Source organism: Hesperophylax consimilis, chromosome 25 (genome assembly GCF_061612785.1).
Source record: "Hesperophylax consimilis isolate HC1 chromosome 25, BYU_Hcon_1.0, whole genome shotgun sequence".
Classification (NCBI taxonomy): domain Eukaryota; kingdom Metazoa; phylum Arthropoda; class Insecta; order Trichoptera; family Limnephilidae; genus Hesperophylax; species Hesperophylax consimilis.
In genome coordinates this window covers 24,023,151-24,035,863 of record NC_142860.1, presented here as the reverse complement: position 1 = coordinate 24,035,863, position 12,713 = coordinate 24,023,151, and the positions used below count along the sequence as shown (strand labels likewise).

General features: G+C 34.3%; 1 protein-coding gene across 1 annotated transcript; it reads left to right on the top strand.

Annotated features, from left to right (window-relative positions):
• The first annotated feature begins 841 nt into the window (after positions 1-841).
• Positions 842-9,136, top strand: LOC149411697 (retinol dehydrogenase 12-like). The gene is made up of 6 exons (XM_089646748.1): positions 842-1,099; positions 2,222-2,352; positions 2,489-2,687; positions 5,997-6,179; positions 7,306-7,415; positions 8,762-9,136. Exons 1-6 carry the CDS (start codon positions 940-942, stop codon positions 8,957-8,959), a joined length of 981 nt encoding a protein of 326 aa, XP_089502874.1. The 5' UTR covers positions 842-939; the 3' UTR covers positions 8,960-9,136.
• The last annotated feature ends 3,577 nt before the right edge of the window (positions 9,137-12,713 follow it).

Sequence of the window (12,713 nt, the reverse complement as noted above, 5' to 3'; positions counted from 1 at the left end):
CCATCGATCGAGTGGTTAATTCCCCATTTGTAATAAAAAAATTTAATTAAAATATTTATTGTTTATAATTAAGCAGGTAAGTATTCAAGTACCTACTTCGAAATTTTACGATTTCAAAGGAAATTTTTAGTATTAATTTGATTAAATTAAAGAAAATTAGAAGAATAATTTTTTGGATTCGAGATCTACTGTTTACTCAAATCATTCAACAATAACATATTCGATAAGGACGGGTTGTTTCACAGAATTTGAACAATTCGTCAAATTTCAAAGTTGATTTTCAAGTTTTGTGAAGGTTCTATTCAAGTTCCGTTATTTTATCATTATTGGCCAGTTGTTTCACAAAACTGAAATAATGTCAGATTTTGAATAGAAGCTTCATAGAATTTGAAAATTAACTTCGAAATTTGATGAATTGTTCAAATTCTGTGAAACAATCGGTCCTTAATGAATGATTTAGGATGGGTTATGAGAATTTGAACAATTCTTCAAATTTGAAAGTTAATTTTCAAGTTCTGAGAAAGTACTTTAATTATTTCAATTCTGTCAAGTAACTGGCGTATAATAATGATATAGTAACAGAATTTAAATAGGACATTCACAGAACTCTCAAATGAATGTTGAAATTTAATGTTTATTATATTTAATGATATTGTTATCTCTCTTTCATTATTATTAAGTAATTTTTATGCAAGCAATATCAACATATACCTAAAATATATACCTACAGTATCTTTTTATCTTTGTTATCTTTCAATGTGAAAAATATGTGCCTAAAAGTAATTAAAAATGTTATCTACACTCTATTTTTGGCTTCCTATTAATTATTTCATGACATTGACAATTTTAAAATTGATTATTTGTAGCACGTAGTTCAGTAGCGATTGTGCGTTGTTTCCTTCGGGGTTTTATTAAGAAGTTCGTTTCACCAGCCTCAAGATGTCGGAAAGCTGTTGTTGTTGTTGTCCTTTAACGATTGTGGGAGTTATCCTTGTCCTCGGGGGCTTGTTAAGGTTTTATGTCAGGTGGACTTTGGGTGTCTTCAAGGGAAAAGAGCGGCTGGATGGAAAAACTGCCGTCGTCACCGGTGCCAGTGCTGGTGAGTAGTAATTATTGACGTCTTTAATGCTCTCAACTTGATGACAGTGTTATGGCTATGTGACATTGTGCTTCCCTCACTTTCACATTCTCTATATTATAAACCCACTCACTACTAACAAGCAATTAATACAAGAAATCATACCAAACAGACGTGCTGTCATTTTGTACTTCTCAAGTCTGCTGGGGCGGCAATCTGCTAGCATCTGATTTGGTACATTCCACACACTAAAGATATGTGTATACATAACTAATGAATTAGGTACTAAAAATTTGAAAGAGTTGTCTCTTAATATACTTATTAAAGCAAACAAACTTGGGTAAGAACACAAAATCCACAGCCGAACAAAAAATACAACAACCAACACCAAAAAAGATATTTAAACAGAGGTATTTTAAATATTTTTTTAACTTTTACAACACTTTCCCCCCTCAAACTAAAAACTATGACTTTTCAACAAAAAGGACGGGTTGTTTCGGAGAATTTGAACAATTCATCAAATTTCAACGTTCATTTCTGGGTTCTGTGAAAGTTTTATTCAAGTTCTGTTATTATATCAATATAGGCTAGTTGCTTGACAAAACTGAAATAAAAACAGAACTTGAAAAAAATATTTCACAGAACTTGAAAATGAACTTTGAAATTTGATGAATTGTTCAAATTCTCCGAAACAACCCGTCCTTAAAAATATATTATGAAGACATGGATTATGATTATTAATATTAAGTTAACTTCAACACTCTTTCAAATGATTTGAACACGCTTATTGGTAAGCTTTCGGATTCCATTATGTAATAGAAGATTTATTTCAGTGCGGAAATTCCGGGACTAACTAAAAAATACAAAAGATTGTTGCTGGGGCAGTTCAGTTATGCACAAAAATATCTTTATAATTTTTACCATTCCTACATAAAAACCCTAAAATAATAAGGAGGATTTTTGAAACAAAGCTTTTTTAGATTAAATCTCTTCTTTTCTGTTAACCATAATGAGTTTGTTTCCATGTTGAATAGTTGACTCATTTGGGCTTTGATATGTAATTTTCCATGTGATTTCTCCCATTCTTATGCTTGATCCATTTTTCGATGATTAGTTTAGTAAATATAAAGGCCTTAATTGCAGGTATCGGAAAGGAGTCTGCCAGGGACTTTGCACGGAGGGGGGCTCGCGTGGTGATGACCTGCAGGGACATGGTGAAGGGGGAGAAGGTCCGGCAAGACATCATCCAAGAGACAGGAAATAACAACCTTACCGTAAGCAGACATTTCATCAATAATTATCCAAGTCTTCAGTATATTGTGTCATTAAATAAGGTCGGCAGTGGCCGTCAAGATATATTTGACATCAAATCAATTACATTTAACAATCTCAAATATATAATAATTCCAGCTGAAACGTGTAGACTTTGCGGACCTAGCCAGCGTGCGCAGTTGCGCCAAAGAGATCCTCGAAGAAGAGGCTCGCATCGACATTCTTCTGAACAACGCAGGAGCGGGAGATATGGGCAAAAAGATCACAGACGATGGTCTGCACATCCTGATGCAGTCCAATCACTTTGGGCCTTTCCTCTTCACCAATATACTACTTGGTGAGTTGAAATCAACTTATTTAGTCACAGAAAAAAAGCTGTTCTAACTCACACTGAAAAAGTCTGTTTTAAAGAAACCTAAAGTTGCCAATTTACATAAATCCTTTCGATTCCTAAGGCCCTTCGTACACACAGATACTTATAAGATACGTGACTGTGCTGCAACCACAAGTAGCCTGCCGAAATGCTACTCTTTGATGCAAATGCAATTTGCATAGCGTGCTGCTAGCACTGCCAGTAGCGTGCAACTGACGTCAAACCTGTAGTCGAGGTGTCATTACAACATTAGCAAAATAGTATGGCAGATACTCACAAGGTTGTAAGTATTTCTGTGTACGAATGACCGTACGTAAGTGGTTGACAGGTCAATGAAATTATTTTTTTTATTTAAAAAAATTATTATTTTTTCGTATTTGTAAATAGCATTAACTTTGTGGCTCTTCATAATTTACAATAAAAAGACATAAACTTGTTTTTTTTTGTTATTATTTTTTATAGTGATTTGTTTTTGGGGTAGAGCCAAAAATCGGATCAGAACTGATAAAGTCAACCGATGCACTAGAGCGTAACGGTTACCCCGCTAAACAGATTAGGCACATCATAAGAGCCAAATCTACCCCAAACGAAGACAGGATTGAACAGTCAAAAGGCTGTTCTTCCATACCTTATGTTCACAATGTGATAGACAGACTCGCTAGGATGCTAAGGAAAGAAAGCATCAAGACTGTCTTCGGAACCACAACTAAAATACAGGACTTACTAAAGCCTGCAAAAACTAAGTTTCCTCTGGAAACAGATGGAGTTTACAAACTCAGCTGTTCCGGATATGACAAGGTTTATGTAGGTCAGACAGAACGGACAATCTCCAAAAGGATATCTGAACACTTCAGAGCTTGTAAACTCAGTCACCCTGACAAATCGGCAATTGCCGAGCATTTGATTGAAACCGGGCATTACTTTAGTTTTTTTTTATTTTTATATTTACTCCACACAGGAGGCCCTGAAGAAAATAATTTCCCTCAGGGCCTATGTCATCTTTGGGGATGCTGTGTGGAGGGTCTTTTTGTGGAGAGGAAGGAGTGAACATGGGTCTTGAAGAGTCCCATGTTGTAGGAGGGAGGAAACACAGAGGCCGGCAGTTCGTTCCACAGCCGAGCTGTTGAACTTAAGAACGAATCATAGAAGCGACCCGTTCTCATGTGACAAGTGTCAACTGTGTACAAATGTTGGGCGCGCGTTTGGCGTGTATCCCGACTACGCACCGGTGCCGAAGGGATCAATGACGCTAGTTCCTCAGAGCATCTTCCATTGTTCCATGTTAGTTTATCCTGAAGTCCTGGGGAAACCCAAAACTTATAGAACACGGCTGATTACGGAGGCAAGCGAAATTCACAAAAATCCCCTAAATATTAATAGAGATGATGGAGCTAAGCTTAGTAGTTCTTGGTATCCGGTAATTGAAGGCTACACCAGAAATAAACGCAAAAAACCACTTTATAATTATACGTTAATATCAGCTCTTAGAGGGTTGGAGCTGCCAACATGGTATCGCATCTTCATACATAAACACACATTTCACCACAACTTTAGATTACACATCTGCCCTGATGATGGTCTCTGCAATGCTGTCCGAAACGTTGGCTAAAGAAGGAGATAATACCCCACGGATAATATGCAACACGGTATAATACCCCAAAAACAAATCACTATAATACTTTTGGCCGTGAAAATCTCAAATAATACCTTATTATTTTTTATTTGAAAATGTTACAAGAAGTACAGAAAAATTTTGCTTACGTCGGCAACAAGGACATGTCCATAACAAGCTTCTTACAGTTTATTTCTTGTGTAGATATATCATACATAATGTCAAAAATGTGCTGCGGAGACGAAATCAATTATAGCTATAGAAACATAATTACCATTTGCGTCCATAGAAAGACAGATGGTGTGAAGCATAGATAATAAAAACAAAAGAGATGGACCATAAACAAGCCATTAAACCATGCACACAATTTTGTGTCGCCAACATCGCATTTCATCTGCACACAGATGCGATTTGTAGTAGTATGAGTAAAATAAATAAATTGTGAATACCGCACAAGAGTCCCATCCGCACCTTACCATTTTACGCAACTTTTCAATTCTGAGTGGCGTTCTTTCACTAGGGTGATACTAAGAGTATCTTTCAATCTGGAACGTGCCACAAATATATAATACATTATTTAAAACTAATTGTGGAATAACAGTATACAGACCTTTTTGATATTTTCAAAACCTCACCGTCTTGCATCAAGGCAAAAATACTTGGTTGTGAATGTAACTGATATGTTTGTGAAATGTTAAATGTCTGTACTGCATCATTCTGTACTGTTCTTCTTTATGTGTAACATATGTATGGTGTTCTTATACATATACATTCCACATATATACATATATGTGAAATGTATGTATATGTATAGCATCCATATAAACTGCTTGCTTCAGATGTCTTATAGTGTTGGCTAACTGATGTATTATTTTAATGAAAAATGTTATTTTTAATTGTCAAGTCTCTGACAGCCCTGAATTGTTGAAGCTACTTTGCCATATCCGCCGGCCATAGTGTCCAAGTGGAGATAAATTTGATTATAACAATAAACTCACTACTATTTGCGCTATTATAATATTTTGCTAGATTATATCTGTTGGCAAGTCACCTTTTCTGTATATTTTATCCTGTTTAAATGAAGTGCTTTCTATTATTGTAGCATTCTATGCCTTAAGAAAATTTCAGCTGTATCACATTCAATGTCGTTTTGTATACATATTGTTGTGTTCTTAAATGTAATATGTACTAATATTCGCCTATGTACCACTGTGTAATCTCATGTATCACATTATTGTAAAAGCCTTTTATGGCGTTTAATAAATAAATAAACACAAATTAATCAAATGAGATTTACTTGCGCACTCCAGGATTTGAACCGGCGACCTCCAGATTGCTAGTTGAGAGCCTTACCACTCGACCGCAGAGGCCTAACTTCATTTCATTGGCTCCGCTGCTTTGAAGTTCCATGCTGTTTGGTTGTAGCTCACCGACAGTTGACATTCTTCCTTGCTTCAATGCCATATCTCTTCTTGTGGTGTGAAGGCTTGTTTATCCTCAAGTCTGATGCAGACTTTTACCTTCAGTCCAAAATGGTTTCCTGGATGATGAGGTGGTTGGTGGGGATGTTCCAAAGATCATCTTGAAGTGAATGCTGTTTCACAGTACTTTTACGATTTACGAATACTGCTTTTGACGTAAAATTTTCATTGTTATTCTAGGAAAGATAAGAAAGTCTACTCCAGCCCGCATTGTCAATGTATCCTCACTAGGCCACAAGTTTGCAAAGTTGGACTTGGACCACTTGGACCAGAGCACTGTTAATCGGATGTTAGTCTACCCCAACACCAAGCTGGCTAACATCTATTTCACTATTGTACTGGCCGACAAATTGAGAGGAAAAGGTACGTACCTACGTAAAATTTTACTTAATAATTTAACAAGCTTTAGAAAATACTAGTCAAATCCCATTTCCATATTAAGAAGTAAAGACTCCTCTACAGACCAAAATGTCATCTAAATTTTTTATGCCAAATGAGCTGAAGAACTCAGGGGGGCAAGAAGGGTCCACCAAAAGTTACAAAAAATATAGGGGATGATTTGTACCATTAATAAGCACTAGTTGTGTTCTGTTATCAGAGATGTGCAAAATGGGTACCCAAAACCATTTGAAATGCAAAATGGAAATGGGTCAAAACTTTTCCATTTGAAAATGCAAAATGTAAAAATGGTTTTTAGAAAAGCATTTCAAATGCAAAATACCTATTTTCAAAATGCATTGAAAATGCAAAATGGTTTCTCAGGTCAAACAATCAAAATAATTATAGAATTTTTAAACAACTTTGTCATTTAATAATGGACATCAATGTAGAACAAACATATTACATGATGGTAAATCCAAAAACACCATGACTACGGATTATTAAACCACAAAAAATTTGAGCAAGACTAAAGTTGCAAACGTAAAAACATAGAAACTGCTATCTAACATTTAATATTACAGCGTCATGGCCCAATGTTCAGTATTTGAATCAGTATTTTTTGTAATGGTATCACTCAATTGCCAGGGCTCCTACCATGGAGCAACTTGACAAATGTAAATTATCTCTCATAGCGAGGTTGAGGACCGACTGATATTTGGGGCTTATGAAAAAAAGATGAGTGGAGATAGTAGGAAGAATGTTGCAAAAAAGCATTTAAAATGGAAAATGCATTGAGAAAAGCATTTAAAATGCAAAATGGTTTTTAGAAAAGCATTTAAAATAAATGGAAAATACCCATTTTGCATTTTGTATTTCCATTTGAAATGGATTTATTTGAAATAAAGCACATCTCTGTCTGTTATATATAAAAAAATATGATTTCACCCAAAGAAATAGGTCCCCATGCATGTCTATTTCAGCTAGCTTCTTTAAATAAGTTGAAGAGGTTAAAGAAAATCCACACTGGTTGGTCTGTCATGTACGTCCTAACATACTATGTCTTATAATTTTAATTTTTTAATATCTTTTAATTTTTTATTTATTTCAGGAGTGACAGTAAACAGTTTACACCCCGGAGCTGTTAAGACAGAATTTATGAGAAATATTCCTTCATACTTGAAGATTGCTTTAACATTCATTTTCGGCTCTTTTGCAAAGGTAAATAACACAACATTAAATTCTCATCATTCAATTTAAATTTAGAAGTGATACAATAAAAATAATGTAAAAATATTAATGTATTGAAAAGATTCAACATAAGTTCCTGAAGTATATAAACTATAAATTGCATATTCCTGTAGAAAACATTGATTATAACTACTTACTAGATAAATTGTCCCTATTAAAACTTTCAGAAAGAAGAATAAACACAGATTTAATAGTACTACACAAAATACTTCATTACAAAATTGACTGTCCTGAGTTACTCCAATTAATCAGCATCCACATACCCAAAAGATCTTGCCGAAATTTACTACCCTTTTATTTTTACAACACCAGGACACTGTCTTATCAAAATTCCCCGATTTCAAGACTTCACAGTTTCGGAAATAAATACTCTGATCTGGGAGATATATTTCATCTTAAAAATAATCAATATAAATATTGTTTATTTCAATTCTTTTATAGATCGAGACACAAATAGACATCTATAATTTCCGCAATATATATATATTTATTTTCATTTTGAATATCTATTTATGTGAGACTTCTTATAATTTTTACTAATGTATCTTATTTTATTATATGCTTTTGTTTTAATATTTAATATTTTTTCGTTGCATTATGTTTCCTTTATTGTTTTAATTTTGTAGAATTTATAATAACTGTGATACTCTACTATTAAACTTTGTAGTGTGTAAAAGCCCATTAGGGCGTGTAATAATAAATAATAATAAATAACTGTATCATTGTTAGGAGTCTCTGATTTAAGGCCAGTTATTTCACAAAACTTGAAAAATTCATCAAATTTTAAAGTTAATAATCAAGTTCTGTTCTTATTTCAATATGGGACCAGTAGTCTCACAGCACTAATAATAATAACAGAACTTTCACATTGAATATTAACTTTGAAAGTTGTTGAATTGTCAATTGAACAACTGGCCCTCAAGCTAGTATGTATCAAACTTCATCACATTGTTTGATGATGATCAAATTGTTGATTACCGCCATTTGAATGGTTCGCTAAAAACCGATTCTCGATTCGTATAAACTTTTTGTCAATTTGTAATCAGCTGACAAACATACAAATATGACCGACAGCCAATTACCATTCGATCAAAAGCTTATACGGGCATAGAGAGACCGAAAAAGGTTTTCTATCTTTCGTGTTAATGCTAGGTTTAGTGTCTAGGTTTCATACTGTACAGAAATATAGAGAAAACATAACATCGAGTCATTCTGATTCTAAAATTTTGTCTTAGGTCAAAGTTACAGAAGAATTTCATCTTAATTAAAGCACTTTTGGACAGTTCTAAGAGCTGATTTTTTTTACTCTTTTTTAGACAACTGAGGAAGGAGCCCAGACGCAGATAATGCTGTGTGTATCGAAAGATGTGGAGCATGTAACGGGAGAATACTTCAGTGACTGTAAGAAGGAGAACCTGTCAGCCATCTCCAAGGACAAGAAGCGTGCCGCCAAGTTGTGGGAACTCAGCGAGATTGCCGTCAAGCTGCAGGAAAACGAAATACATTACAAATAAAACTTTTATTACATGTCTGAGATACTTTGATTTCAACTCACTATGTATTATTATCTTGTAAATTGTATGATTTCTTCATGATGTAAACACTTGATGGGTTCCGTGGCCAAGCGGGTAAGATCCTTGGCTTCGAATTCAGTGATCAGGAGTTTGAAACCTGAATAGCATGCTGAAATAAATGTTACTACATTTTTAAAATTGTGTTATAATTGTGGCAAGTTCCAGAGCGGTACACGGAAAAAACTAAGGACAGGTTGTTTCGGAGAATTCGAACAATTCATCAAATTTCAACGTTGATTTTCGGGTTCTGTGAAAGTCCTATTCAAGTTCTATCATCGTATCATTATAGGCTAGTTGCTTGACAAAACTTGAAAAAATCTTTCACAGAACTTGAAAATTAACTTTGAAATTTGAAGAATTGTTCAAATATTCGAAAACAACCCGTCCTTCCTGTTATATAATATTGCTAATTTATTAAGAATCTCTTCAAATTATTCGTAATCCAGTTAAAAACGCGATTGCAGGCCTTTGACGAATGAATTGATAGGTTTCCTAATAAACTTCCAGTAAAACACAAATATGTTATTGCGATGTCAGAACACGTGTTCACAAAAATTCAAATATTTTCTTATTTCGTCATTGTATATTCAGGGGTTTAGGATCACAGGGGCCTATCTACAACACAAAGTTTTGCGCCAAACGCAAATAAAGTTGGAATGCTTGTATGTCCAACTGCATGCCCAACCTGATATGCCCAAATGTATCTCTGAAAGCTTTGTGTTACTAATAAATATGATTATGGCAATACCGAAACCAAGCTTAAGGCAATGCACTACGTCGTGTAATATTTTAAATGGAGCCGCTATCAATAACAGTCCTTACGTAGATGGCGATAAGGTTTAAATTCCCGCTTAACACCATTCGCCTGTTTTGATTTATGCAAGAAAAAAACATGGCCAAAAAGTGCCTTTTATTTTATTTTGTGGATGTTCAGGCATAAATATTAAATTTTTTTCCGATCACTTTATAAATAACTTAATTTGCCACATTATACAATAAAATCGTAAGTAGAAGATTTTGAACTTTAAAGCACTTTTCATAGGCCTTATACATTATTTTTTTAATGGGCTTATAAAAAGACTTGTCTAAAAAATACTCGATTATTTCAAAGGCCAAGATGTATTCTACTCGCAGTATTTAATTAAAGCATCTGAAACATTTTTAGGCGACCAAATTTTCAAACCAAAAACACATGATTTTGCATTACTACGTATGGCATCGCCTTAACTCAAAACACCAGTTTTTGTAGTTATTACCCCATTTTATCAGGACCAACACAAGTGCATGAACATGTGTTATGATATATTATGAATGTATTAAAAGCTTATTAGGAAACGGCCTGCAATCCCCTTTTTAACAGAATTTAAAACAGATACTCATTTTTCTTTGTGTAAATACTCTCACTATTATCCTGATGAAAGTCCAACATTCAGAATCGAAATGTTGCTTGAAATGTCTTTAGCCTTGTTTGGCGACTAGATCTGAATTTCCAGGTATGTCCTTTCCCTCCCCACTCCCTTCAGCTTCACATTGTACCCCAATTGGGGATGCCATAATCCCAGTGGTAGGTTATTAGGGAGCAGTTGGGACTCTGCGGTGTCAAATAAAAAAGGATTTTGAATTTGAGTTATTGTGCTGTAATTATCTAACAATAGTTGGTAGGTACCTATAAATGCTTTTCATTCCCTAGATGTTTTAATACAACATGTTACATATATGTGTCACATGTCAATGTTGTCAATATATACATGTCAATATTGTCTACATATTCGGCTGTAGAGACCTGTATCATAGTATTGTACCCTTTTGCTTTTGAGGCTTTATAGTAAAGAGATTATAATTATTATGGAGTCTTATTTTGGATTGTTTGAGGAATAATAGTTAGACCTACATTAACTCAGAAGGTAGTTTATTATAAATAATAATAATTAACCTTTTCATCGCATCCTTGATGTACATAAAATGTCAAACGTTCGCAACACTCTTTTTGACAATCTTAACAAATTGTTTAAAACTAGTATAACTTTCTTGTTTCTTGACAGATTTATGAATTGCTTATCTCAAAAGGTTCATCTCAAGGTTTATCTGCTAAATTCGTCACATATTTACGTAGGATACAGCCGCTAAAGTCAAACATTTAAATATATGCGCGCAGCACTGGAGGCATGTTTTATTTGTGCATACATATGTGCACATTGCGGCGTATAGGTTAAGTTCAAGATAAAATAATATTTGAAATAAATATTTAAAAAATTATTCTATGTTATAGACAGCCCTGATTTACTTAGCCTAGTTACCTACCATGTACCAACTAGAAATATTCAATAAAAAGTTATTTTTAATTGCAAGAAAAATATTAGGAATGAATCATTTAGATACTCGCTTGTACCTTGATTGCTTAAAAAGGCCTACAGAAAACTCCGCGATGGTAAATACCTATCTATTTCCTAAGGAAACCCCCAACAATGCCGGATACACGTCAGCTAGTTTAAATATAAATAATAATAATATGTATTTATTAATTTCTTACACAATTACAAATTAGGGTTTAATGCATATAAGAAATTAGGTTAAATACATTTTTTACAAAAGATTGTTTTCAAGTATTTATACATAAAAAAGAAATTTCAAGAAATGTGGAATTTCCAAAAAAAATTCAGGCAGCGGTGAAAGATCTCGTCAATGTGGAGAGACTCTTTCAAGAATCAGAAGAATTTCCCTTCTGAATCTCTCCTCACTGACGCCAAATATATCAATCTCGGAGGAGATTTAGTTCAGGAGCAATATACTCCTAGAACCATTGGCAGGTTAGTTCTGCAGGCAGGAAGATAGAATAATCTATGATGACGTTGTCTAAGAACCAGTTGTTTCGGAGAATTTGAACAATTCATCAAATTTCAACGTTAATTTGTGAGTTCTGTGAAAGTCCTATTCAAGTTCTGATATTATATCATTATAGGCTAGTTTCTTGACAGAACTGAAATAATAACAGAACTAGAAAATATCTTTCACAGAGCTCGCAAATTAACGTTGAAATTCGAAGAATTGTTCAAATTCTCCGAAACAACCCGTCCTAAGATAGTCATCTGGAACATAGAGACTCACGCGCTCCAAAATGGCTGAGTTCTCAATATAGCCTCGCAGCAGTCTGAATAAGTGGGTAGCGGCATACCCCTCCCTTCTAAGCTGCAGGGAGTGAAGTCCCAGCATGCCCAGAAGAAAGTTCAGATAATTCAGATATTGGATACAAAATACACAAGCAAGCAAACGAGATGAAAAGATACAGCTCGTCCGAGTTGAGAGTCCCGAATGCCATTGTTTTTAATAGCTAAGTTCAGAATAGTTTCCGCTATGCTAGTGTGTTGTAGGCTATACAATGCGTTTTTGTCTTTGGCCAGGCCTGGCTACAGGTCGATCAAATAATCTCTTGCTGTTATAATTTTTATGCAAGTAATGTCAAGGTTTAATAGATGTAATCTCTGTTATCATTTAATGAGAAAAAAAATGCCTACATATAATGATAATAATTCTTATCTGTAATTGTTTGTGGCTCTCTATTATTCAGGTATTTCATTGATTTTTCACATTTGCGTAGCACAGTTTAATAGCAGAGTTGGTGTTGGGAGTTAAGGGGAATTTGATTTGACTATCCTCGAGATGTCGGAATGCTGTTGTTGTTGCGCTGTGACGATTG